Source organism: Osmerus mordax, chromosome 16 (assembly GCF_038355195.1).
Source record: "Osmerus mordax isolate fOsmMor3 chromosome 16, fOsmMor3.pri, whole genome shotgun sequence".
NCBI classification, from domain to species: Eukaryota; Metazoa; Chordata; class Actinopteri; order Osmeriformes; family Osmeridae; genus Osmerus; species Osmerus mordax.
In genome coordinates, this window is record NC_090065.1 from 12,281,948 (window position 1) to 12,308,274 (window position 26,327).

A 26,327-nucleotide genomic window follows, 5' to 3' on the forward strand; every position below is an offset into this window, starting at 1 on the left:
TTACTCCCCCAACTCCCTAACACAATGTTTTTGATTAGAGAAACAGTAGTTTTTCATTGTCATGTGAAGACGCTATGCTTTCAGGGGGAAAGTTCACTGAGAAACTCGTTGATGCCACCTCTGAAAATATGGTTGCTGGAAAATCCACTATTAATATTTTCTTTTGAATCAGCATTTGATTCTGATGGATCATTTGGAAAGCTGCATGACTCATATCTGACTAGTGTGTCACATTACTGTAACAGGGGAAAAACACAATGACACAACCAGTAAAAAGGGAACCCAAAGAGTAAGAGCAATTTGGAGAGAGTGTTGGTTAACCAATTTTCATAATGTATGATGTTTCTCTTTAGCCTAAGGCATTGGAACTAAGGTTGTATGCTAACAAGGCAGAGCCTAGGCCTCAATCCATTGTACAATGGAAAATGCTGGAACATTGTTTAATTCTCATTGTTTAATTATCTCTTTTAATGCACACATGCAGTATTGCACATACACTTTCACTCATTTCAAACATGTGGTTGAGGCTCCGGAAAGAATCAAGGTAGCACAGCACACTTGTCCTTTACACTGTAGTCTGAGTAGAGAACTAGTGAGTGTCACTATCGCTTTAAAGGATGACCTCATTTTCTCCTGATTCTTTTTTTCTCAGCCTTTCTTGCTGTAAAGCATTTTCTGCCCAGAGACAATTGGATAATTCAACAGGGACTGCAACACTGCCACTTGCTGGTATAACATATAACCTCCTGCTGGAATCCACATAATGGCAACACATTGATTCTCTGTATAATTATAAATAACTTAAATATTTAAATATTTTCCAAACAGTATTACAGGCTGGAATAGGCATTCATTCCCAACATGCATTTGTCAGCTGATGTCATCAGCTGACACAGATGCACCTGCTTAGTTGTCAAGGCAGATTTGGAACAGAAGTGGAGAAACCAGCACCAATCTGCCCCCTGGTGGAAGATTGAGTTTCAAGCAAGTCCTCTAGGTGCCTCTGGAATATGTTGTCTTGATGCTCTTTTGCCATGAACTATTATGGCAGAGGAATACTACTATAAACAAAGACGTTATGTAATAGGTGATTCCAGAGTGGCTGGCGACCACATTAGAGTTCAGGTTTTGGTATTGTTGGTAATGAAGGGAAAAGGGTGAATAAGAAAAAGAGAATTTTCCACCTGAACATTCCTGTCTGACCGATGAGACTGTTGTTACATAGTAATCATGAGAAAAAAAAACAAGAGGACTTTGTGGTTTTAGACTCCCAAGTTCTATGATTAGGTCAATAATCAACAGGTGCAATAAAGCAATGACAGTATCAGTTCATGACTGAATGATTAGCCTTTAGTACAGTCCTATATTCACAGAGTGCATTGAGACAGGCACCTCACAACTGTTTTCATGTTGAAGAAGGCGACTGCTTTAGAAGTGAAAAAAGAGTGACCCTTGTCCCTCTGTGTTTATAGGGTGCTTGTTTAGCAGCCCTTATGTAATAGGTGATTCCAGAGTGGCTGGCAACCACATTAGAGTTCAGGTTTTGGTATTGTTGGTAATGAAGGGAAAAGGGTGAATAAGAAAAAGAGGCAATGGGGGAGAACCTAACAGTCTTGTTTACAGAGAGAGACAGAGAGAGAGAGAGAGAGAGAGAGAGAGAGAGAGAGAGAGAGAGAGTGAGTGAGTGAGAGACATTACAGTTTTTCTCAATTGTTTACACACAAATACTGGTACTTGAGACACAATGACCACAACTTGTAACTCATGCACCAACCCCATGAACCAATTGTGCTAAACTACAAGCACAATTCCTGCTTTACACTCAAATTGCAGTTCTAACACACACTTTTTTCAAAACACTACACACAATTCTCTGCATTTGGCACAATTTTCATGAAGAAAATCTTTTGTTTTCACAAAGAACACACTGCCATTCAAATACGCACACTGACTCATCGCATGGACAAACACCTGTCACACAGTTTTACAATTAGCAATCAGAGCTTTAGAATAAAAGGGCAACAGGTGACCTTTTCTGTTTTTGAGCAATGGATGCCAACATTGGAAACAGAGGCAGAGGAGTGAGAGTAAGAGGAGGAGGACAGGGACGACGAGGATGAGGAAGGCCAAGGACCATAATCTCTGATGAGATCCGAACCGCTTTGGTTGACCATGTAGTCAACCATGGTCTAACAATGATGGAGGCGGGGCAAAAAGTACAGCCAAATTTGAGCAGGCACACTGTAGCATCCATCATCGGGACTTTCCGAAATGAGAATAGGTAAGAAATCTACTCTCACTACAAAATTGCAGTAGGCCTACTGCATATCAATACAGTACTCAATGAGTACAGTAGTAAAGTATTGCCTGTGGACTGTTCTGTAGGACTGTAAAAATAAAGTATGTTTCAAGTATTTGGAAAATGTATTCCTACTTTGTATTCCTACACAGTATTTACAATATTTTACTATATGTTTGGCAGAACTGAAAGATTACCAACACAAGGTGGTCGGGAACGTCTTCCGTCTCCTGAACAGGAAACTGAAATCATGAACATGGTCCTAGAAAATAACGCCATAACATTACGGCAAATACAAAGAAAAATAATAATAATGTAACTGTATACACTATACAGTAAATTATTCTGTTATTTTGTATGTAAACCACTGTATGTTCAACTTTGTGTTGGTTGGGATGTACACTGTGTACATATATGTAAAATATATTTGTTATCGTGTATTTCTGTGTTCTGAGTATGAAAACAATATTCTCAAATATTTTACAACACCCTTGTAATGGAATCCAGTTTAGATATCCATTGTATCATTGTATTCAGCCATAGATTACGTAAACAAACCATTTTGAAACCATTCAAAATATATGAGTATTCAGATTTCAGGGGAACTTTTGAAGAACTATGCTCTTCTCAAATCTCAGCTTCCCAGGTTTTTCCCCTGTGACATTGAACTTGCAGCATGTTGGTGTATTCAGTTCTGGATTGGCTGGATCTAAAGAGTGGACTTTTTCTTTTCTTTGTTTTTCTTCTTCTGGCTGATTTACTAATCAAGAATAGAAACACTCCGAATTTTCCACCTGAACATTCCTGTCTGACCGATGAGACTGTTGTTACATAGTAATCATGAGAAAAAAAAACAAGAGGACTTTGTGGTTTTAGACTCCCAAGTTCTATGATTAGGTCAATAATCAACAGGTGCAATAAAGCAATGACAGTATCAGTTCATGACTGAATGATTAGCCTTTAGTACAGTCCTATATTCACAGAGTGCATTGAGACAGGCACCTCACAACTGTTTTCATGTTGAAGAAGGCGACTGCTTTAGAAGTGAAAAAAGAGTGACCCTTGTCCCTCTGTGTTTATAGGGTGCTTGTTTAGCAGCCCTTATGTAATAGGTGATTCCAGAGTGGCTGGCAACCACATTAGAGTTCAGGTTTTGGTATTGTTGGTAATAAAGGGAAAAGGGTGAATAAGCAAAAGAGGCAATGGGGGAGGGGAGAACCTAACAGTCTTGTTTACAGAGAGAGAGAGACAGAGAGAGGGAGCGAAAGAGAGAGAGAGAGAGAGAGAGAGAGAGAGAGAGAGAGAGAGAGAGAGAGAGAGAGAGAGAGAGAGAGAGAGAGAGAGAGAGAAAGAAAGAAAGGGACAAATAGAGACAGAGAGACAGAGAGACAGAGAGAAACAGAAAGAGAGAGGAAATAACAGATCTCAAGTTTATTTTTTTAAACCATTCTAAATCAATGAGTATTCAGATTTCAGGGGAACTTTTCAAGAACTATTCTCTTCTCAAATCTCAGCTTCCCAGGTTTTCTCCTGTGACATTGAACTTGCAGCATGTTGGTTTATTCAGTTCTGGATTGGCTGGATCTAAAGAGTGGACTTTTTCTTTTCCTTGTTTTTCTTCTTCTGGCTGATTTCATCAAGAATAGAAACACTCCTAATTTTCCACCTGGACCTTGGCCTCTTCCTTTCCTGGGGAATGTCTTTATTGGTTTCGACCACCATGCAATGGACAAGGTAATACTGACCTGCAGCTTGTATGTGACAGCTTGTATGTATCAAAATTGTATGTGAGACACAAGCATTAACATTCAACTCTGTGTTTTAGAAAGCCAATCAATTACAATACACACAGGGAATTCTCAAGCTTTCACTTCTTGCCACCCTGTTCCCTAGACTTGAATTGCATTTAGTTTGATTGTAGTTTAATTAAAGTAAGTGGTTATGTTGGGTCTTATGCTAAGTATATGCTATTTTGTGAATGTGTTCAGGTTGCCAAACAATTCGGTAACGTTTTCAGCCTTCAATGGGGAGCAGATAAGATAGTGTTTGTATCAGGATACAAGATGGTGAAGGATGTTTTGGTGACGCAGGGAGACAACTTTTTAGATCGACCAACATCCCCACTGTTTAATGAAGTTTTTAAAGGATGTGGTAAGATATGTAAATCAAATTGTTGTTGTTGTTTTTCCTGTACATTTCTTTATTTATGTTACAATGTTCATTCTTAAAGTAATGTGAACCATTTCAAGGGATTTCTGTGAGCAATGGGTACAAATGGAGGAGACAGAGGCAGTTTTCTTTGGCCCACTTGAAACACTTTGGTGAAGGAAAAAGAACCCTGGAATGTCACATACAGCTGGAATGTAGCTTCCTGTGTGAGACTTTCCAACAGGAAATGGGTAAGTGGAGGACTTCAGTTGTGCCGTCACATCATTTCTTTGTTTTAATATCTGAGCAGACTTGATGCTCAGCATTGTAACTTTTATGGTAGGACCAACAGTAACTATAGGTCTATGTATGTTTGGTGTAACAGTGACATGTTTATGTGAATCTACACTTTCACAATTATTGGATAGCTTAATTAAATAATGGCTGATTTTTGTAAAATTGCTGAGTTTTCCTTAACAGGAGGTCCCTTCAACCCCCATGTTATAATAAACAATGCTGCTGCCAATGTCATTGGATCCTTGGTGTTTGGGAAGCGATTCGACTACGATGACATTGATTTCCAGAACCTTCTGCAACTTAGCCAAGAATCAATTCTACTGGCCGGCACACCGCTTGCTCAGGTGTGACACACAGTTTGTCAAGTTGTTGAGTTCCAAAAATTACCATAATTATATGGAGAAAATAAATCTGTGCTATAACATGATAACAATTGCTCTATACCTACATATCCCCCCACCATAGTAGCTGGTGGGGGATATGTACCATGTAACATGGTCACTGTCTGTTGAAATCTCTATCAGGTATGACTGTGTTTATCTACCAGGATCCTCTGTTCTCTCCTCAGATGTATGACATATTCCCATGGCTCTTCAAACGTTTACCTGGCCCCCACAACATCATCTTCTCCAACTATGCCAGGCTCATATTATTCCTGAGAAAGGAAATAGAGAAACACAAGAGGGACTGGGACCCTTTTAACCACAGGGACTTTATTGACACCTACATTGCAGAAATAGACAAGGTTACTGAATAACCATGTCAATTTTTTTTATGCATTGTTCTTTAAATACCTAATATCTTATAATCCCTTGGATTATGCAATTTACAGAGAAAGAATGACATTGAGGCTGGGTTTAACTCAGAAAACTTGGCGTTCTGTACTTTGGACTTGTTTGAGGCTGGAACGGAGACTGTCACCAACACCTTGCGCTTTGCTCTACTTTACATGATGAAATACTCAGAAGTGCAGGGTAGGTACTCACCATTTGTCTGACTAATTTCCATCCATCCGTCCGCTAGACCTTATCCCCTGCTCTTTCATTTCAACAGAGAAGGTCCAGGACGAGATAGAGCGTGTGATTGGACTGTCTCGCCCGCCTTGCATGACTGACAAAATCAACATGCCATACACTGAGGCTGTCATTCATGAGACGCTAAGAGTGGCTAACTTAATCCCGCTCAATATAAGCAGGATGGCTAGCAAAGACACTACTGTGGGAGGATATTTTATTCCGCAGGTACGATAAATCTTTTTTTCTGTCATTTAGGACTTTTATGCCATGGTTGCTATGATATGCCATGAAGTGTCAACATAAATGGGTGTTCCTGCCTCATAGGGAACTGTGCTGAACACCAACCTTTCATCAGTGCTCAATGATAAGACAGAATGGGAGAAACCAGACATGTTTTACCCCCAGCACTTTCTGAATGAGCATGGGCATTTCTTTAAAAGGCGGGCCTTTTTCCCTTTCTCTGCAGGTTGGTGATAGCCTAATACTCTAATAGTCATAGACATTGCCTAATTTCTGGCCCTCCTTGTAAAATTACATTATAAATAAGAAATCATTTCACCTGACAACCTCCCCCCCCCCCCCTTCAATCACAGGAAAGAGGATGTGTCTAGGAGAGCAACTTGCCCATATGGAACTCTTCCTCTTTTTCACCTCCCTTCTCCAGAGGTTTACTATCTCTCCAGCTCCTGGAGAACAGCCCATCTTGGAGCCACAGGGATCTGCCATCTTGTCCCCAAAACCATTCAAAATTTGTGTTACCTCAAGGTGACTGCCAACAATGGAATGTTGTAGTTTTTCAGTTTACTGTCAGTGATGTTTGGTTTCAACCAAATATGTTGTTTTTTTTGTTTCGCAAATCGATTGGGATCCTTCACTTTGAGTTTAGGATAGTTTATCAGGCTAAACAGCACCATTACTTATTGTCAACTGTATACTGTCTAATACTGTCTAATACTTTGTGTACTGTGTATCTAGTTTGACTTTAAACTGGACATTCATAACAGCAAAACTTACAACATGGTTTAGATATTGAGTTTATATCATGCAAATGTATTTCCCAATAGCTACTAATTGGCAGCATACAGCATAAAGGTTGTCTACCATAAAGGTACTTACTATTTATCATTACAGTAACTGAATATGCAACACGCATTACCCCATAAAGGACACACAGTTTGAGGTTTCTGTACTACAGTAATTTGATGCTACTCTTTAATAAAAAAACGGCAGCAGCTTTGATTTTGTCTTCTTTTCGGAATAAAGAAAGAAAAATAAACCCAAGGTGGCGCTGTTGAGCTGTCTTGTAAATGCCACAAGACTATCTGGTGTACAGCTGATTCGTCGCCATCTTGGTCCAGACATAAACAACACTAGTAGTCGATGGCGATTTGATAGCTACTGAGTGCTGATATCTTGAGTAAAATATTTGAAGTTAACCAATAACGTTCATTGACAGGAAAACTAAAGTGACGTTGCATTGTTGTCTACACTACTACAGCCCCAAGAATGTCAATACGTTTGTTTTTTACTTGAGCAGAGAGGGTAAGAATGATCTTCTTATATGAGTCAGCTTACTGCATTTAGCTAGACAGCTACGGTGTATGGTTTTATTGTTTACTGGGGAATGATAGCAACCATGACAACAGTGTGACTGTCTTTCAAACCGCAACACACACACACACACTGTCCGGCTTAAAATAAGTATATTTATTGTCATCACTGACTTGCAGGAGGTCCAGCACCTAAGCTGGTGCATAATGTGCTGAGCTGGCTGACAAAACGTCTTTCTATCTTTGCCCCACTTTGGAAACATAATTCAATTCCTTTCCTCAGGGATGGGAGGCCAAAGGGGGTCTCCGTGTGCAGACTGAGGAAAAGGGAGTGACGGTTCAAGGGGGGGACCGGGGGTGGGGGGGAGACCAGAGACACTTGGCAGTGGTAAGGTAGCGATGGACCAGGAATACGAGAGACGGCTGCTCAGGCAAATCAACCATCAAAATCTGCCAGAGAGTCAGCTTGCTAAAGTAAGTGATTACAAAACGTGTGAAGGTACTGGAAGCAATAACTCTGTATCTAAGGACTAGACTAGAATTCCAAAAAAAGAAAGAAAAAAAGCCTATGTAACCTTAAAAAGAGGAGCAGTTATTGTTAACCATTTGTGCCTCTCTGCCCATTATAGTTGGAAGGTGCCACATGCAGTCCAGTAAGTGTCAAGTCAGGAGATCGCTTCATTCCCACCCGCGCCGGAAGCAACTGGAGTATCAACTTCCACTATGCCAACGTAAGCTACACCTCTGTACTGATACTTTTTGCTGTCCTGTCACGGTCACATTCACCCATACTACTTTTCCATCTTCCCACACAGGAAAACTGTCGATCTCCCAATCAAAACCAGAGAGGGAAAGACACAGGTTCAGACACGGGAAAAGGTAGAAATTCATCACATCAACATCAGCACAAGCTCTAGAATGTTCCACATATCCATGTGTTATGGCACCCTCAGTGCAGATAAAGGACTCACCTCTCTTTCCATCTCTGCCCCCTCTTTTTCCGCCTCACTTGTAGATGCTGTGGCCTATGCAGCCTTGCTGAGGAACGAGTTGCTGGGCGCGGGCATAGAGGTGGTCCCTGACCCCCACTCAGATGACCGCAGACACACGGTCCTGTCCCCACACAGTCGCAGCCTCTTTAGGGTGAGAACTCTGACGGGCTCCAGACCCAGTGCTCCTTAACACCGCCCTCCGTGTTTCTCACCCAAATACAATAAGGTGACGCTTGCTGTCGTCATCTGCCCTGTATTTTAAGTGAAGGTTTTGTACCATGTGTCTGACTGACACTGTGGGTCTGTTGTCCTCAGTACACTGTCCACACTAAGAGAGTGCCTTTCGACGGTGCTAATGATGTCTCACCGTACTCCCTCTCTCCACTCAGCAACAAGAGGTGTAGTACTGAGTGATCTGTGCTGTTTTAAATGACAGAATACCCTTACGCATGCTTTAAATGTCCTGCCTCGGTTTACTAAATGTTTATGGCAGTCTCACGACACACAAATTCCGTAATTTGAGTCGTTTGACTTTGTGGTCAATGTTATCCCTTTATTGTTCTTGTCTCTGCAGTCACAAGCTGCTCCGCTCTCCTCGAAAGCCAGCCCGCAAAATCTCCAAGATTCCCTTCAAAGTGCTGGACGCACCAGAGCTACAGGACGACTTCTACCTCAATCTAGTGGACTGGTCGGCTGGCAACCTGCTGAGTGTGGGCCTGGGGGCCTGTGTGTACCTGTGGAGCGCCTGCACCAGTCAGGTGAGAGAGGCCGCAAAGGCCTGGAAAGGTAGCGGGCTCTGTTTACAACCACCACCTGTCCCAAGAAAAAAAAGACCTTGATTTGCAATAACAGAGTGAAGAGGATATTTATAGAGCTTGTAAGCGATGGCTCATGTTCCGTCCTTGTATTTCACTTTGTAGGTGACGAGACTGTGTGACCTCTCAGTGGATGGGGACTCTGTGACATCAGTGTGTTGGAACGAGAGGGTGAGTCAACACGACTGCAAACACACTGAATATGCACACGTCTGTTTAGTGGACAGTGTTTTCCCCCCACACTTTTTCACAGTTTTTTCAACTTTGTTTCTTCTTCTTCCTTTTCTACCTCTCAGGGGAGCCTTGTTGCCGTGGGAACCCATAAGGGCTATGTACAGATATGGGATGCAGCAGGAGGGAGGAAACTGACCAGCCTAGAGGGACACTCGGCACGCGTGGGTCAGTGATGCATGCTGGGATCAAAGCTGGTTGGCGTGGGTGGCAGCGTCGGGATTTTGTGTGTTTGTCGTGATAAGTCTCATGCAGCCTTGTGGACGACGAGGCTTCCTTTTCCAAGTACAGTTATGGACAAAAATAGGTACCCTAACTCTCTCCTTGTTCTCCCTCCTGTTTGGCTCCTTGTGTGTGTCCAGGAGCCCTGGCCTGGAACGGGGACCAGCTGTCGTCAGGCAGCAGAGACAGGGTGATCCTCCAGAGGGACGTGCGCACCCCTTCCTCTGCTGAGAGGAGGCTCCAGGGTCACAGGCAGGAGGTGTGTGGTCTCAAGTGGTCCCCAGACCACCAGCATCTAGCCTCTGGTGGCAATGACAACAAGGTGAGGAGAATGGATCAGCTACACTGGTGGGAGGACCTCACCCACGGCTCCCATAGGATCGATGAAAGGACGTTTCGGATTCCAGCAGTATTTGTGGTGGTAAACGCAGCCCTTTGTGAAACCCTTCCCTTTGTCCTCCCTGCTCAGCTGTTGGTGTGGAACAGCTCCAGCCTGCTCCCGGTGCAGCAGTACAGCGACCACCTGGCGGCGGTGAAGGCCATCGCCTGGTCCCCCCACCAGCACGGCCTGCTGGCGTCCGGCGGGGGTACGGCCGACCGCTGCCTACGCTTCTGGAACACTCTGACGGGCCAGTCGCTGCAAAGCACCGACACGGGCTCCCAGGTCTGCAACCTGGCCTGGTCCAAGCATGCCAACGAGCTGGTGAGGAACCAACACGGTCATAACTCATAGCGCCACCCTCAAGGCTGTAGAATCCTATGCTATGGATCTTTAGTAGTTCAAGGTAGACAGACACCAATGGAAGGAACACACCGGGTGATTCATTGGTTGGCTTGGGTGTATCTTCCAGGTGAGCACTCACGGCTACTCCCAGAACCAGATCCTGGTGTGGAAGTACCCCTCGCTGACCCAGGTGGCCAAGCTGACAGGACACTCCTACAGGGTGCTCTACCTGGTAAGACTGGAGGTAACTGGTAGATTGTGAATGCCACGATGAGTTGGTAAAAAAAAAAAAAATCAGGTTTCATAAAGGTGTCGTGAACACTTTACGCATTAGCGAAAAGTCTCCGTTCGTGTCCTACGCAGTAAACTGCCGTCCCGTCGCCTTCCTCCACAGGCCGTGTCACCAGACGGCGAGGCCATCGTGACGGGCGCCGGCGACGAGACGTTGCGCTTCTGGAACGTCTTTAGTAAAACGCGCTGCACCAAGGTACAGTGTCCTCCACAGCAACCTTCACATTTGGATCTCCAGCTTAGCTTTTGAATCTTATGATCAAAAAAGCGAATGTATCATCGATTTTTTTTGCCCTCAGGAGTCCAAGTCTGTGTTGAACCTCTTTACGAGGATACGGTAGTGTCAGGGTGGGTGCTGTGCCTGGAGCAGACAGGGTCAGAGGTGTGTTGGACCTCTATGCTACCTCTCCCATTCTGCTTAGAACCTTCTAGAAACACTGTCGCTGCACCAACCATCCCTACAAAATCCACCTTTTTTACCGAGGACATCCACCTTCGACCTGCGGCTACTATCTTCTCAAAAGTGATGTCAATAATGATAAAAACAGCCTAGTCCGGACATTATGTGCACGGTCTGTCCAATTTCTCATCTTGTGGATGTTCTACAAATGTTTATTATGTTTTGGAAAAGATATACAGAGAGATTAATGAGAGTGTAAGATATGTATACACACTTTCTCATTAAGGTGTTATGTTTCTAATCCTTTACTTTATATTTTGGAGAGAGAGCAAGTTCTTGAAAACTGTGGCCTAGGGGAATTTCTATATTTTGATAATATATGAACTTTGACCCTAGTGTCCTAAGGAGACAATGTAATAAAAGAGTACACCAACAGTCAGCCTGCCCATGCAGCTGCAGAGAGTCTGTTGTGTTTATTTTTGCCTGTTTTATCTTATACATGCTTGTCTCATAAAATCACATTCAGTACATACAGTGGGTCCTATAGAAAAGGTTCTTTGGACCTCAACTTTTATCAAATGTTAACTTATCACATACTCAACACCACATGCTATCAACAAACATTTGTATTTATTTCTGGCCCTCACGTTAAGAATTCATAAGGTGGGCTCTGAATTGCCACATCTTTAGGCCATCGTAAGTTCTTGTGGCGATATTGCTGGTAAATGTCGTCTGCTTGTAATGCCAACTTGGTGTGGCATGGTTAATAAAAGGTCCTGTAAAATTAAAGAACAGTAGCCTCACTGGTTCATTTGCAACATAAACTAGCATCATTTCATAAGGATTCCTAATAGTCATACTAACACTCCGTACACTAATAAAAGGTCCCCTGCTCTCTGTTCCTATCATAACAAAAGGTGTCATCCTCTTCTTCACTTATGTGCGTAGCCCGGGGAGGGTGTGTGTACAAAGGTCCAGTCTTGTCTGATGAGCAAGAAGGCTAATATTCCAAAGTGTATCCAGTTCCAGGCAGGCCTCGACACTGCAGTGAAAACTCTTTCAATATCTCCTTCACACGTCTCTTGTCGCTCTGTTCCCTGAGAGTTAAAGAGAAGATGCCTTCATACACTTTCTACATTTACTGGAAATTCCATGGCTCCCTAAATGTCCTGCCTAAGAATGGGTCATGGAGGTTGGAATGAGCATGAGAGTTGCGCGTTTGCTGGAGTGACAGACAGCTTACAGCTCTGACATCACTGTGCTAGATATGTAACCCAGTAAAAAAAAATATCATAGTGTTGCCCAGCAACACCATTTACCTGAGGAGGTGCTCACTAAAAGCCTCTTTCTGCTCCATTGACACCTGGGCAGAGGGGAAACCTGGGGTTTGTAGTCCGTCCTTCAGCCACTGGGCCAACAGAGCAGGGCAGTATCTGTTCAGACAGAACAGCACCTCTGAGAAGTGCTCCGTCAGGCTGCGCGGGGACTGGCCTCCAACAGCCTGGAAACAGGAGAGAAAAACGCAATGATAGACTCCGTCACCTGGATGTCATCCAATGCTCGACGAGGCACATTCATGAATTGGTTAAGAAGTGGAGGGATGGATGGATGAGTATTTAAACACATTCCAAGGGTGAGTATTGGCAAACAAAATATTTGTTTAGCATGGATTACACTCTCATGAAGGCCAGTAAGTGTCTCACCTCAAGGATGGACAGGATAAGAAGTTTCCCATCTCTCTGTAGCACCTGTCCCACTGGGGGAATGTCTCCACAGTGTGGCACCAGCTCTGTCTGGGTGGGAATGGCCAGATTACACAACATCAGATGGTACTATTGATATAGAGTTGTTTACATTACATTTACACGATAGGGTACACTATGTGAAAGGGTAGAGTAGCTTAAACCAGAGAGACAAGGAGCTTGTTTCGTTTTCCTTACAAAGAACATGGCGGCTGACTTCACTGTGGGCGTCTCTGGGAACTTGAGGGACAGGACTCCTGGGGAAACAGATACGAGTTGTCAGCCATGGTTAGACTGCGGTTGTCAGCCAAGCTTAACAGTGGCTTCCAGATCTAAGAAAAAGGAACTGAAAGCTATATGTTTACCTGAGGACAGACAGATGACAGCAGCTATTTAAAGTAGAACTCCAGAAGCAGCAAGTTTCACAATTTGTGAGTCCACCATTGCTTCGAGACATCCTGCTACAGACTAAATGTTGTCCACACAAAGTGATACTTACCACAGTAGAATAGCGCTTTGACATCAAGATGGCTGGACAGGTACACATCCGGTTTCCTTTTGAGTACCTTGAATCAAGAACACGCATGCACACCATGGTTGATCCTGAACACACAGTATAGATCATGTAGTCAGTGAGACAGCAATACACAAACCGAACCTGTGCGTGGAGTTGCATAAATGACTCGGCAATATCTGGATGATCCCTGGGACCTACAGAATAAAGACATTCAGAAACCAGTGGTGACCAAACATGCAACATGACATAGCAATATAAAAGATGGATGAGGCATCCAAGATGTTACCTCCCAGGGAGATGTTTATCTTTCTCAATAACTGTCTTTATATTTTTCACTTACTGTACATGTTAGCAGGGAGGCTACATTATGAGGCCCTTACATACATTACAAAACATAACATACGTTGCATAACACAATTCAACAACAATATACATTGCTACATTTAAGTATTACATACAAAATATAAAGTACAGTTGAAAATAAAAATAATTTGGAAATCTCAAAGAACTCATTATTCTACTTGTGTGGGGCCTAAAGCAAACATTTCTGTATTTACAAGAAGGATCTCCTGCATTAAATACAGGTTTGACCATCCCTCACTCTTCACTCTCTCTTACCTTGCTGGAAAATGGAGAGTGTAGTTGATGTGACCAGTTCAATAAGCCCTTGGATAGGAAGGAAATGGCCCTTCTCTCCTGCAAATATGTGTACCATCTGCAACAAAAGTCAGATTATTATCTAAAGGGATTGAGTGTCGGACCATAGTCCCATCTGAAGTCTGGAGGTCCCACCTGCCGTGTGAGGTCAAGAGCAGAGGCTTGTGGGAAGGCGCTGTAGATCTGGCCCAGCATCTCGCTCAGCTGGGCCACCATGGGAGCAAAGCCATGGAGGAGGGTCCGCACAGACTTCTCAAACACCCCACACACGGCCTGGGAGAGACACGGTCACGCTGTCAGGGCCACGTTCACACAGATCGCACTACACATAAACATTCACCATCCCGTGTTGTTTACACTAGACTAACCTCCACCACCTCAGGGTCGCTGAGCCACTTGCTCAGTATGGTCTGGATCAGAGAGAACACTTCCTGTAGCACCACCACCACCTGAGACATGTGAAGAAGAAAAACCAAAAGGTCTACGATGATGTCAGAGGGACTCGCCATACCTGATCTAAGGCTCCAGGGTTTCTATTGGTGGACTCACAGGGTTGGGGCTCGCCTGGGTAGCAGTGGGTGTGGCCTGGGATGCGCCCTCTGAGTCTCCGCCCTGTCTGTTGACATCTAGCGTGGTGAACAGACTGGAGAGCATTTCCAGGATGTGTATGATTGACAGCTTGTTAGCAGGGCTGGGCTGTGAACATAATGAGGCAACAAAGACAAGCAGTTCAGTGTGTCGACCATTCATAGCTCTACTTAGTATAAGCCCCATGGTTCCCATGTGTAGTAGCTTGGTCTGGGGCAGCGAGCTGTGGGTCTATCCGTACCTCCTGGTGGGACACAGCGTCCAGCCTCTGGATGTGAGGACTGATGAGGGAGTGCAGGCTGCCCAGGATCTTCTCCACGGGGAGGGCAGACAGGAGGAAGCCCAGGGCCTGCATGAGCCACATGCACTGGCTGCTCTGCGTACCCGCACACACACACATGTACACACACAATGGTCTATCTTAGATGATATGTATTATTATATACTGTGTATTATTAGGTGATCGGATTAGGAAAATGGATTTGGAGGTTTCAAGGTTTTTGTACTGACCTTGTGGATTTCCTTGATCAGCACATCCTGTGAAAAAAGCCTGGATCAGTATCCTGGATAACTACTGAAACATGACAATAACATAAACAGTCAGCCACCCACCTGCGACACCGCAAGGATGTCTTGAGCATAGGGTCCAAGGTCGTGGCGACACTCCCTGCAGATCCTCTTCAGAGTGGACACGCTGGACACAGAAAGCTCCGCCTTCACCAAGCCCTGGAGCACCATGGGTAATACATTGCCCAACATCACAGGGTGGTCTGCTAGCCATTCAGCCAGGGAGCCTGGAGTATGACAGAAAGAGAGGAGGAAGAAAGAAGGAAGGCTTTAAAGACAGAGACAGAGAGCACAAGGTTGGACAAAAATATCTAGAATGTCTATTCAAATAAAGTTTGATTGAATTTGATTTGACTTGGACATCTGTATCCCTAGATGCAGCAGTAAAGGTCTGCCTACCTATGGTGTACATGACCGTGTCAGCCAGCTGGATGTTGCCGATGCTGATCCGAGGGATAAGGGCAACGAGGCCTGGGATAACGTCAGAGTAGTTGACGTCAATGGTCTCTGCTATGGACTGGAAGCCAAACAGCAGAGCCTCAGTGTCCTAGGAGAAGAAGACAGAGGAAGGAAGGACATAAAAAGGAGTAACACGCAGATAGAAGAATCCTTGAAATTGACTAGACAGTGATACTGAACAGGTTGACGGGAAAAACATGAAATAGTAATACAAATAAGAATAATGATTGTAGCCAAAAGAGACATACAACTTCTCTTTGTACTGTTTCTAATGGCTGATATGTGGATAGGTATACAAGTAGAGAGTGGAACTGACCTGCCAGCTTGCGGGTCTCTCAGTGTCCATCAACAGTCTGCCCAGCCTATCGTAGAGGTTACTGAGAAGCTCCGCGCCCAGCATTTCGTACACATACATCAGAGTGTCGGAAATGTCAACTCTATTAGACAAAACGTATGGCAAAGCATATGGTTCATATGGCTCAAACTCAAGCTAAACTATTTCCAAAACGTCTTGATGACTTCCTGTTGACTTCATGCTGACTTCCTATTTACCTGTAGATCCTGAACTGTTCCTTGTCGTCAGAGGACCAGGAACTGTACTCTTCTTCCGAGGGGAAGTGGGCCTTGTGCAGTAGCACATCCACCAACTGGAAGTAGACCGGTCTATAAACCTGCAGATACACTGCCTGCTTCTCCTCCTCAAATGAAAGGATATCATCCTGGAACACACAAACACAAACCTCTACTACTTCAACGTTGGTGACCAACACACAAACACAAAGACAAACTAACACTAACACATACACACACCTGCAGAGTGTACCAGAAGGTGAGTGTGAGGGAGCTGGTGGTCTCACTGACAGGGTAATGTCCAGGGATGCCAGTACAGAACAGGATCATGTTGACCAAAGCCAGGTATCCTTGCCAATGCTCCACCTGCTTCAACAGTGTCCTGTCTCCAGCACATATCCACGTCCGGGGGAACAAAACAAAACGACTGTGAGCTCGAACGAAATAGCATCCAGTGTATATCTGGCGCTTGTGTGTGTGTGAAAGGCAGTGTGTACCTGGAGTGTGTCTCCCCGAGAGCGACAGCTATGCGGCAGATTCCGTGGGACGTCTCCATGTCCCCGTCCTGCGCTGCGGCCTTGAGCTGGTCATGAAGCCCCAGAACCAGAGGCATCAGGTTCACCAGAGAGTCTGTGTACCTTCACACACACACATACAGAAACTTCTATTAAAAGTGAACGTGTGTGTGTCCTCATTTGTGTGTCTATGTGTGTGTGCATGTTTCAAATGACTCAGTCCCTCACCTCTGGCAGTCAGGCTGTGAGATAGCACTGACGATGGTCTCCACAGCTGAGTCAAAGAGCTCCGGGTCTGACAACGCCACAAAGCAATCCTGGACAAGCCCCTCACTTTCCCCCAGCGGTACATCCAGCCCCACCCAGCTGGACAGGCAGCGCAGCACCCGTTCCTTCACCTCCCCCGGGGTGTCCTGCCTCTGGAGCAGCCGACGAAGCAGGGGGCACACCACGGCCCACTCCCCAGCCATGGCCTCCCTCAGCTGGGCCTTGCGAGCCTGAGGGAGCCGGGAGCTCTGGAACTCCTCAGGCAGCACTGTGAGGAGCTCCAGCAAGGCCAGACAGTGGGCATGAGGGTCCCCCCCCTCTGTCCCTGCATCACCCTCACCGCTTCCTGGCTCCTCTGGCTGGAAGACCCTCACCATATCTGCCACAGCTTGGGGCCAGGTCTGGGGCATGGTGTGGAGGGCCATCGAGGCCAGGGCTACACACAGCCTGGTGAGCACCATCTTGGGCCCCGAGGAGAAATGGGAGATGTGGGAGAGGAGCTGCATCCTCAGGCTCTGGTGCTGCTCCACGGGGAGGTCACCCCAGCGGCGGGAGATGTTAGTGTGCAGGGTGCTGGCACCAAAGAACTGGATCTCTGGGAGCTATTTTCACAGAGGAGAAGGAAGGAGAGCTACACGTGAGATCAGAAAGGATATACAATTTGGATTGGACTAAGATTAGGACCTAGCGCACCTTGTCAGGGCTGAGCAGAGCCCAACAGAAGTGCCAGGCCTGGGGAGAAGCCTGGGCCTGAGTCAGCCACTTCTGGGCCATGTTCTTGTGCTCCATGTCTGGGTCATAGTACAGCTGATGGAGGGCCTGGCAGGATAGCAAGACCAGGGTCAGAGAAGAGTCACTGCAGTGAGAAATTCTGACCCCCGATTAGAGTAATGTCCCGTCTGACTCATCAAAATGTTGTCAGGGGGCTGGTTGTTTAGAATACAGAGGGACACAGTAAGAATTTCTAATAAACGTATGTATAATAGAGCTTAGTACTACAGAAAAAAACATTTTGGAATATTAATTTCACCTCATTTCAAAGCATTGATTTTAGCCACTGATATAATTCAGGAAAAGAACAAGAAGAGGATTACCATAGAATGAGCAATCATTGGGGGTGAACTGTACTGTGTTGTTCATAGCAACTAATCCCAAGCACATGGCACTGGTTATAATTAGCCCAGCATGCTTGTAACTGAGATCATATTACAACTGCCCCTTCCCTTGAAGAAGTCCCATGTCCAACTACACATGCAAATGTGTTCTCCTGTCTTCACATCTAACGGATCAATCATAATAGAATACAATATTTTCTTTGATTTAGCTTGAGAAATGTGATGAAAGTCTCACATTACCCACGAAAATGTATACTTATAAACGTATTTATTGTGTTGTATAATAATTTGTCATTGTCAAGCTACTGTTTAAGCTGAACAAGTTGTTTTAACGATCATGTAGGCTATAATGGAAACATTGGATTCCATTATACATTATACATTATATGTAGGCTAAATCTATTGAAGAACTCGAATCTCAACATTTAGACAGTTTGACTTACCGACTCTACATTGTCCACAGTTAACTCTGACACGGGACTCTGCGCCGGGCTGTTAGGCGGCTCCATCCCCGGGAGTGGGACGCCCGTTTAGGAATAGAAGAAGTCTAATGCACGGTTCCACTAGCGCCGTCCGCTATCAGCGAAGGATATTTCTTTAGGTTTGAATATTGTAACAGTGAGATTGTCCCTTGAAAGCAGCCTGGTTTGAAGAATAATTTGTAAAGATTGATGGCATGCATGACAGTGGCACTGTGCTGACCAATGAAGTAGGTCACTTACAGCAACCAAATCAATTTTGGGGTGGTGAGAGACTGGAACTGGGCAACACTGACCTCTGGAGGAATTGCTTTGTTGATGTGCATCAATCACTCAGGAGATTGACATGGCTGTTGGAAACTCTGAAATACAAAAAAAGCTACTGAGCATTTGAATGATAACGCACACACGACAAACCAATTCTATAAAATACAACATATAAACTTGTCGTTGATGAATGGCTGATTGCATGCTAACAAATAATAAATATGTAGGCTGTCATTGAATGCCAAGTAGCCTTCCTCAAATTCGCGCGCCTGACGCACTGACAGCTGATTGGGGTGCGCCACAGCAAGGAGAAAACGGGGCAAACCATGGTTGAGAGTCAGAATATATCATTGTAGATTGGAGTTTTCACAGGCACAAAAAGAGGATTTTAAGCTATAACATATGGCACGTATTTGCCCTGCGGAATGACCACAATGAGTTGTTTAACTCAACGCGTCACTTGCTGCCCCACCCCTTCTTCTCCTGACCGACCCTCGGGATATTTTTAGCGATGATGATGTGCCCTGTCAAATAACGTAACGGAAAGAACCTCTCCCGAATGCACAGAGAGCTGAAGCTATTTTATCATTGTATTCACCCAGAGAAGCAAATGAGATGAAATTTGAAATTAAGCTAGTGTTTTGCGCATTGGTGGTCCTTACCAGCTCATCGCAGACAAAGGGTAAGGTGTCATCGGTGTGTGTGGTGTGGAATTAATATCCACTGGCTGGTATTTCGTCCCGTTATTCAGCTTGATATCATCACATGATGCTCCGTTGACAGTTCAAAGACAATGCCTAGGCTAAAATGATATCTAATGTTATCTTACTTGGCAGTGTATTACCATTGAGTCCATTCTTTACTCGGAAACCTGTGGACAGGCTTGAGATGTTTTATCTTGATTTATACGTGTCGCTATGATTAACTTTAGACTTTGGCTTGCATAATTGCATATGACTGATTTACAGTTGTATTTTATATTTTAATCATGAGTCATATGTCGTTACATGTTTTAAAAACCTTTGCATAGGCTACCGTTTCTTATCTATTATTTGTTTGCTTTTACATTCGATTGTATACATTAACAACGAACTTGCATGTTCGAATTCTTCGTTTTTTAATAAGGTGATACATCACATGACTATAATCTAAAAATACTGTATCAATTCGTTTGGCCAAAAACATGCTTAAAGGCCCAATTATGTGTTCCTGACTGGGCAACAGCCTCGTGCAACTCACAAGCTACCAAATGTGAAATATATTACATAACTTCAGTAGGCCTATGCAACAGACCATACAATCAATGTTATATGGTTAGTCCAATCTTTAGTTTACATAAATGCATGCATATACTTCAATACAAAATTTGAAGTATTTAGTATTCCATATAGTCTACTGTGAATATGACAATAACCAACTGTGTTGAGTATGGTCACATGTTTATGAGATGCCTTATTAGAGTATGTTATAAATGTCATACAGAATGTGTCACAGACCTGCCATAGAAATACACTGTGAAAGTATCCATGTACCTTCTCAACTTTGAGATGTCTTTTCTTGTAGTTAACACCTTGTAACTTAATCACTAAACCAGTATGTTCTGTGGTAACATGAATCTTGTCCTTGTAGGTCACAGTTCTGCTCCCCTTCATATCCTTACCCCATCCTCCACCCCAGGTGAGGGTGTGTCTGTTACATTCCCTGTCCCCTCATTGGACTCAGTAAACTTCTCATCAGTCCCAGAGCCTGAGTCTAGTCCTGCCAATGAGCCCTCTGCAGACCAAAATGGAGATACACCTGAACCAGATGTCACAGTTGGGAACAGCCTTCTCCAGTCAGAGAGTATTCCAGATGTTGGTGACAGTGGTGATGTGGTCACAACTCCTGGAATGACCACACCTCAACCGAATCCTGCTTACACACTCCTCCCTGCTGCTCCAAGTGAAGAAAACGAACACGTCTCTGGTAATTACTAAACCACTATGTTCCTATGTCAAATAATAAGGGGTCATTTGCATTGCATATTAAACGATAGTTTGATGTTTGTATTAATGTGATGCTCTGCATCATCTGGGGTGTGAGATATTTCAACATCTCATCTTCCCTCAGTTCATTGTCTTTGTTATACCCATAGCTCAGAAGTAGCGTTGTGTATAGTCGCTGTCTATGTTTATGTGGCGAAGCTGTGGACATTCTAAAAAAAGACTGACACACTCGGCTTAACGTACTTGTTTGCAAACAGAGAAGCTTGCCCAAGGCCCACCACTTGCAAACCAGGAACTAGTCTCTTTCACCCCCCCTTGCCTGGGGGAAGTCACATGGGAATTGGGTGGTAGGAGTGTAAAGAGGAATGTGTTAGGAGCGATCTTTTTACTGGAGACCAATATAACTTTCTCTGTCACTGCTGCACGGGTGTCTGCCCAACGCCTCCTCACTTGCCTCCAAAATAACACAACGTGACATAACACCGTCCAGACTTCATTCTTTCGCCTGCAATCTGTTTCACTTCCTTTCGCCTTCTGCTGCGGAACAATGACGGCTGTCATTTTGCAGTCAAATAGTAGCTGGATGACATCATTTGATGTCAGCTAGCCTGTCTTTGATTCAATCATACTCTACTTGTCTTTTCTGACCCCGTCCCTCTCTCCCCCCGTCTCTCTGTTGTTCCAGGCACTTCCTTATCCACACCTACTTTGATGAGTTCCAGCCCTGCAGAGCTCACGTCAACTCCAGGGGGCGTCACTTACCTCGCTGGAGACCAGCTAACCTCCTCGACCCCACATACCCTGAATGCCTCTCCCACATCCCATGCTGTAACACCCGCCCAGCCCTCATCCCCTCCCAGCACGCTGGGCCTCACCCCAGCCCCCACCCAACCCCCCATGACCGCCAGTTCTCAGACCTCCGCCCAGCCACACGCCCCCGTAGGAACCTCCCACCAGGAGGTGCCATCGGAGCTCAACGTTGGAGACGAAGGTGAGTTGATGCACTCGGCAGAGGTTGTTTACAAGCTGTTGCTGTTGTTGTGTGAGCTAGACGTATATGTGCGTCGAGTCCGAAAACAACAGCCTCACGTTTCAATTTCTCCCTCCCAGATGCCAAACTATCACATCACCCAAGCTCTCCTCTGGACCCTCTGCTGGCTGGGCTGGTTTCAATCTTCATAGTGACCACCGCCATCATATCGGTCGTCCTCTTCCTGAGGTTCCGCCAACGCACCAACCACCCGGAGTTCCATAGCCTGCAGGACCTACCCATGGTGAGTTGACAGTAACTGGTCGAGTCTGTCTCTTTTAGAGGAGTGTTCATGTGAAAAACAGGTGACATTTTTGATTGGCCAATCACTCTTTAATGAACTTGTTTGGGTCATTTGTCTAGGATGACTTGATGGAGGACACGCCACTCTCCAGATACACATACTGACGGAAGCAACTGCAGGCAATAAAACTTCTAGAATAGCAATGTATGGACATTTTTCAAGTCCTTCGAGGCTCTTGAGTCTCCCCACAATATCCCCTGCTCGGGCAGTTTCCTGCTCGAGGCCTGGCTCTTCAAACCAATACTGAAACCTCTTTCATTGGATGGTTTACCTATTAGCTCTATCTAATCATTCCCTTCGATAAGTGGGATGTTTTGTCTGAATGGGGAACTGTTTTATTCCCGTGAGACCACCTCCTTATGAATGCACAGCACTTTAATGTACACAGTCACATTGACCCCTAGTGGAGGGTAAGCAGTAATGAAGTCTTGTTTCAAAAAGGTCAAATAGGCTTACTGTAACAAAGAAAGGAAATCTTTATGTTGTTGTAGACTCCATGATTAAGACACACGTAAGGTAAATAAGTATTACAGGTAAGGTAAATAGTATACAGCTATATGTATGAGATCAATCTTTATGTTGCTGTAGATTCCATGATGAAGCTAAACACAAAGTGAATTAGACTTGTTGCAAAAGAACACCACAGAGATATTGTGTGATGTTGTTCTTGAATCGACCAAACATGAGAGAAGTGCTCTTTCAAACCAAAATGCCTAGTAGGTTTGTCTTAAACTATCCTCGGTCTTACTTTAGTTGACAGACAGATGTGACAAGTATGTGTGACGGCGAGAGGCCACAACCTAGACAACACCTGATTTATTTAAAAAAGCCATATCTTTAATATAAATTAATGAAAGTGATTGTTCGCTGCTAAATTTCCCGCAAGGTAAGTTTGCTAAGACATGTTTAAGTCATGTACATCGTTTTAATAGGAGAGGATTGGTAAATTGTGATCAAATAGTTATTTCTAAGTATACATGTATTATTGGTTGGGTATACAATGGAAAATTATTTATTCAATATTTTATGAATGTCTCGCTAATCACTACTTTGTTTGAATTTGAAATACCGTAGTAGACATGCAGTAACAGGGAAGTGAAATTATGACACGTTCCTTGGTTACTTTATCTTGTTGTGTGATACACGTGCCTAAACAAATTATGCTTACATTATTTAAAATGTGATCCTTGTGGTTTACCTGTAAGTGCCAAAAGTGGTGTATATGGTAAAATAAAGGTTGCAGGCTTAACTGTTAGAGGTACAGTATAAGGATTATTTCCCTTTTCATAATAAAATGGAAGTGATCTGTATCTGTTTGTTTATTGTGTTTATGAATAAATGCAATATGGAAAGGTGTCAAGCTGTGTACTGAACCTTCATCTGAGCCTGTGTTAAGAAAAACTCACATTTGATTCATGTCTGTTCAAAGGTAGCTGGATTAATATCTTTAAAAATATTTTTTTTATATATTTATACTGCCTGCATAGAATGTGTTTAAACAAGTTAAAGTGGACTTTGGACAATGCAGCTTGGATTAGTGAGTACAGCCACACCCCTCGCAGACCGCAAACAAGTCTCCCTGCAAACCCTTTCAAACAGGCCTGCATCTCCACCCAGCTCTCACCCCTTCTGAATCAAAGCTGACTGAACAAGACCAAAGTATCATACAGAATGTCATTCATATAGTACATTAATATATGCATTATAATTGTAATTATTTAAAAGTGTTAATATTAAAATTTATATTGATATTGACACTTAAAGATGATATTGCAATAGTCGGTTTTCCCATATTTGGACCTTCTGGAGTTCTACCAATGGCAACAAGACACTACATAAAAAAACACTCCTGTCTTGTTGTTACAGTAGAACTCTCTCTGAGTTGGGACCTTAAAGGGGTAAAGAGGCACCCCTCATCCCAGGGAATCTCCTAGGCCCACTCCAGCCCAAGAGGGTTCTGCCAAAGTTGACTGTGGTCAGCATCATGCCCAACAGTGCCAGGTTACCAAACGAGCCTCTCATCCTTTTCTTGGGATCTGGGTGAATTAGGTGGAGAAAAAGGGCCTTCTAATGAACTAGATAGGACAACCTTATAATGATGATAATGTCTTGCATCCCAGGCCAGTCCTTACCTCCAGTGGAGTACCCATGTGCGTAGATCTCCCTGCTTATAACCCATACCATCCCAAGACCACTGGCCAGCCGCTGAAACCCACCAGACACGCCATTCACAACACAAGTACAGAGCTATGTCTTGATAGAGAAGATGACACGTCAATCTAACATCACGATGACAGAACAAATGTCAACTCACAGGATTATGTAGACCACCAACGGCGAGGCAGAAAAGGAAGGCAGGGTACGTCTCCAGACTGTAGAGAACGATTAAGAACTAGATCATTCTAAACTGGGACAACAAAACATCCATGTTCTTTAATACATTCAGTGAACGACCATAGGTGACGTACGTGTTTAGGTGTGCCCGTTGGATACAGTTGAAGATGTCTCCAGTCTCTGGGTCGTCACTGTACATCTGAGGATACTGCTCAAAACAGAACACAGAACAGTTTGTGAATGGGCTTGGATCATCAATTTGAATTTTATTTGTAAAACCCTTTTGAGCAGTGTCACAGAGGGCTTCACAGATTGGCGCCTATATCCAGTCTAAACCTTCAAGAATAAAAGGAAAAACTCCCAGGAAAAATGAAAAAATTCTTTGGAGGTGAAACTCAGTGAGGGATCCACTTCTCCAGAAACTTTTGCCTTAACAGAGGTGCAGACCATAGTCTGAATTCACATTTTCAAGTAAATGGATGGTGAAGAAACAGACCTTCAGAGTTCTGAATACGTAGAGTATTTGGTGTTTCTGTATTGGCATTTGTCATTTTGGGCACTGGTCAGCTACAGGGTTGGGAGGTATAGAATCAGTATTACACCACAGGATGGTCAGATGGGAACCAGGAGATCATTATCAATATAATTAAAAAGGGACTGTTTCAAAACAACAGGGGCATTACAGGCCAGGTATAATAATTTAGATACCTGTAGCCTACCTTAATGTGCAATTTCCCCCTATGATCAATATTGTGCTTTTCCGCTCAACAGCTTTCTTATAATGACTAAATAAAATACACACACTGGGTCAAATGAAACACTTTGTGTAGCAGACACCTTTATATATTTGATGTAGTGTATAGAGAAGCTACATAAGCCTACAACTTACGTGAACTTTGTACTTCTTGCGTGCTTTACCAACTTTTAAGGCAAGGTGACCAATCATAATCATACTGGCAACACCAGTGATTGCCACATATCCATAATCTTTGGATAACACCATTCTGTTACCTGAAAGAATTAAACGCATTTTGTTACTATTCTATATGTTCAAAACACTCTGGAAAACTACTCCTGAATAACTCCTGTCACTACAAACAGGCAGTTGGTGAAATAGAAAGTTGGTTGCTTAAGGTAGCTATTTCAAACGATGTAGACTATTGTATATATTTTAAAGGCTACTATGCATCTTGAATGTCAAACAACAATGCTGAGTATGATCTCTATTGAAATGTGATAGTTACTAAGACGTTGTTTGCCATTTCAATCGCAATGCCGAAAAGGCCATGTAAATTCGAAAATGTGGATTTGAATTACTTACTTCAGCATCCAAGTAGACGACAGTCCCAGCTGCGATCAAAACACTCGAAATCCTGCAGGGCTTTACCTGATAAACCCGATTAGGAACAGTTTAGGAAGGAGCAAAATGCTTACAGAGTCGTGTATTAAACAAATGGCGTGGCACGCCCCTACTTCAGTGTGTTACAGTTCACCGTATCAGAGGGTCATAGTTTACGAGGGAAAAGACCAACAGAAATATAGCCTACAAAAGTAATATATTAATTACAGATTAAACTAATTTCTGATAAATGGGAAAGCTTTTACGCTCGTTGCCTTTGCATTGATCGACTTTACAATAGCTTAATCCACATGTCTACATTAAGTAGACGAGGCTATAGTCTTCCCTAGTGTACTTACATTTACATGTATTCATTTAGCAGACGTTCTTATCCAGAGCGATTTACAGTAAGTACAGGGACATTCTCCCCGAGGCAAGTAGGGTGAAGTGCCTTGCCCAAAGACACAACGTCATTTGACACAGCAGAACCAACAACCTTCAGATTACTAGCCCGATTCCCTAACCACTCAGCCACCTGACTACTTAATGTAGACTAGGCCTACATTAAGTAGCCTACTTTCAAAAATTGATGTTAGTTAGTTTTTTA

The 26,327-nt window shown here is 43.8% G+C and overlaps 5 protein-coding genes across 7 annotated transcripts; 3 read left to right on the forward strand and 2 right to left on the reverse strand.

Moving 5' to 3' along the window:
• The first annotated feature begins 3,644 nt into the window (after window positions 1–3,644).
• Window positions 3,645–6,983, forward strand: LOC136959559 (cytochrome P450 2J2-like). The gene is made up of 9 exons (XM_067253932.1): window positions 3,645–4,033; window positions 4,288–4,450; window positions 4,549–4,698; window positions 4,928–5,088; window positions 5,313–5,489; window positions 5,577–5,718; window positions 5,798–5,985; window positions 6,085–6,226; window positions 6,354–6,983. The coding sequence occupies exons 1-9, from the start codon at window positions 3,851–3,853 to the stop codon at window positions 6,527–6,529; spliced, it is 1,482 nt and encodes a 493-aa protein (XP_067110033.1). The 5' UTR covers window positions 3,645–3,850; the 3' UTR covers window positions 6,530–6,983.
• Window positions 6,984–7,694: 711 nt separating this feature from the next.
• On the forward strand, window positions 7,695–11,308 carry fzr1b (fizzy/cell division cycle 20 related 1b). The gene is made up of 13 exons (XM_067252756.1): window positions 7,695–7,784; window positions 7,940–8,041; window positions 8,126–8,189; window positions 8,326–8,453; window positions 8,618–8,700; window positions 8,877–9,060; window positions 9,223–9,288; window positions 9,414–9,516; window positions 9,711–9,892; window positions 10,040–10,273; window positions 10,422–10,526; window positions 10,689–10,781; window positions 10,885–11,308. Exons 1-13 carry the CDS (start codon window positions 7,710–7,712, stop codon window positions 10,924–10,926), a joined length of 1,461 nt encoding a protein of 486 aa, XP_067108857.1. The 5' UTR covers window positions 7,695–7,709; the 3' UTR covers window positions 10,927–11,308.
• Window positions 11,309–11,828: 520 nt separating this feature from the next.
• On the reverse strand, window positions 11,829–18,851 carry LOC136958687 (importin-13-like). Its single transcript, XM_067252755.1, has 22 exons — window positions 18,758–18,851; window positions 18,426–18,624; window positions 17,561–17,686; window positions 16,829–17,469; window positions 16,583–16,723; window positions 16,326–16,467; window positions 16,068–16,234; window positions 15,832–15,952; window positions 15,456–15,603; window positions 15,102–15,283; window positions 15,000–15,026; window positions 14,731–14,865; window positions 14,451–14,597; window positions 14,270–14,350; window positions 14,037–14,174; window positions 13,863–13,959; window positions 13,386–13,438; window positions 13,227–13,293; window positions 12,926–12,984; window positions 12,689–12,778; window positions 12,305–12,486; window positions 11,829–12,082 (listed from the first exon to the last, which is right to left on the reverse strand). The coding sequence occupies exons 2-22, from the start codon at window positions 18,489–18,491 to the stop codon at window positions 11,986–11,988; spliced, it is 2,907 nt and encodes a 968-aa protein (XP_067108856.1). The 5' UTR covers window positions 18,492–18,624; window positions 18,758–18,851; the 3' UTR covers window positions 11,829–11,985.
• A 422-nt stretch (window positions 18,852–19,273) lies between these two features.
• Window positions 19,274–23,357, forward strand: si:ch73-344o19.1 (uncharacterized). 2 transcript variants are annotated; one of them, XM_067252687.1, is made up of 6 exons: window positions 19,274–19,410; window positions 20,358–20,405; window positions 20,508–20,693; window positions 21,399–21,704; window positions 21,824–21,987; window positions 22,107–23,357. In XM_067252687.1, the coding sequence occupies exons 1-6, from the start codon at window positions 19,344–19,346 to the stop codon at window positions 22,149–22,151; spliced, it is 816 nt and encodes a 271-aa protein (XP_067108788.1). In that variant the 5' UTR covers window positions 19,274–19,343; the 3' UTR covers window positions 22,152–23,357. The 2 variants fall into 2 exon arrangements, with proteins under 2 accessions (XP_067108788.1, XP_067108787.1); XM_067252686.1 differs by having other exon boundaries at window positions 20,358–20,693.
• On the reverse strand, window positions 23,354–26,115 carry LOC136958644 (glutathione S-transferase 3, mitochondrial-like). Of its 2 annotated transcripts, XM_067252689.1 has the most exons (7): window positions 26,080–26,115; window positions 25,703–25,768; window positions 25,271–25,392; window positions 24,516–24,589; window positions 24,362–24,419; window positions 24,180–24,252; window positions 23,354–24,083 (listed from the first exon to the last, which is right to left on the reverse strand). In XM_067252689.1, the coding sequence occupies exons 3-7, from the start codon at window positions 25,382–25,384 to the stop codon at window positions 23,938–23,940; spliced, it is 465 nt and encodes a 154-aa protein (XP_067108790.1). In that variant the 5' UTR covers window positions 25,385–25,392; window positions 25,703–25,768; window positions 26,080–26,115; the 3' UTR covers window positions 23,354–23,937. The 2 variants fall into 2 exon arrangements, with proteins under 2 accessions (XP_067108790.1, XP_067108789.1); XM_067252688.1 differs by lacking the exon at window positions 26,080–26,115 and having other exon boundaries at window positions 25,703–25,850.
• Between the last annotated feature and the right edge of the window lie 212 nt (window positions 26,116–26,327).

Coding starts and splice junctions, on each gene's coding strand:
- LOC136959559 (XM_067253932.1), top strand. CDS start 3,851: ATGTTGGTTTATTCAGTTCTGGATTGGCTGGATCTAAAGAGTGGACTT. Junction 4,034..4,287: donor ACCACCATGCAATGGACAAG/GTAATACTGACC, acceptor GAATGTGTTCAG/GTTGCCAAACAATTCGGTAA. Junction 5,089..5,312: donor CCGGCACACCGCTTGCTCAG/GTGTGACACACA, acceptor TTCTCTCCTCAG/ATGTATGACATATTCCCATG.
- fzr1b (XM_067252756.1), top strand. CDS start 7,710: ATGGACCAGGAATACGAGAGACGGCTGCTCAGGCAAATCAACCATCAA. Junction 8,042..8,125: donor TCAACTTCCACTATGCCAAC/GTAAGCTACACC, acceptor CTTCCCACACAG/GAAAACTGTCGATCTCCCAA. Junction 9,061..9,222: donor GGAGCGCCTGCACCAGTCAG/GTGAGAGAGGCC, acceptor TTCACTTTGTAG/GTGACGAGACTGTGTGACCT.
- LOC136958687 (XM_067252755.1), bottom strand. CDS start 18,491: ATGGAGCCGCCTAACAGCCCGGCGCAGAGTCCCGTGTCAGAGTTAACT. Junction 12,985..13,226: donor CAAAGCGCTATTCTACTGTG/GTAAGTATCACT, acceptor CTGTTTCCCCAG/GAGTCCTGTCCCTCAAGTTC. Junction 12,083..12,304: donor TTTAGTGAGCACCTCCTCAG/GTAAATGGTGTT, acceptor TTTAACTCTCAG/GGAACAGAGCGACAAGAGAC.
- si:ch73-344o19.1 (XM_067252686.1), top strand. CDS start 19,344: ATGAAATTTGAAATTAAGCTAGTGTTTTGCGCATTGGTGGTCCTTACC. Junction 19,411..20,357: donor CAGCTCATCGCAGACAAAGG/GTAAGGTGTCAT, acceptor TTGTCCTTGTAG/GTCACAGTTCTGCTCCCCTT. Junction 20,694..21,398: donor AGAAAACGAACACGTCTCTG/GTAATTACTAAA, acceptor CTGTTGTTCCAG/GCACTTCCTTATCCACACCT.
- LOC136958644 (XM_067252689.1), bottom strand. CDS start 25,384: ATGGTGTTATCCAAAGATTATGGATATGTGGCAATCACTGGTGTTGCC. Junction 24,590..25,270: donor GCAAGAAGTACAAAGTTCAC/GTAAGTTGTAGG, acceptor TGTTTTGAGCAG/TATCCTCAGATGTACAGTGA. Junction 24,253..24,361: donor TTGGTGGTCTACATAATCCT/GTGAGTTGACAT, acceptor GGTGGGTTTCAG/CGGCTGGCCAGTGGTCTTGG.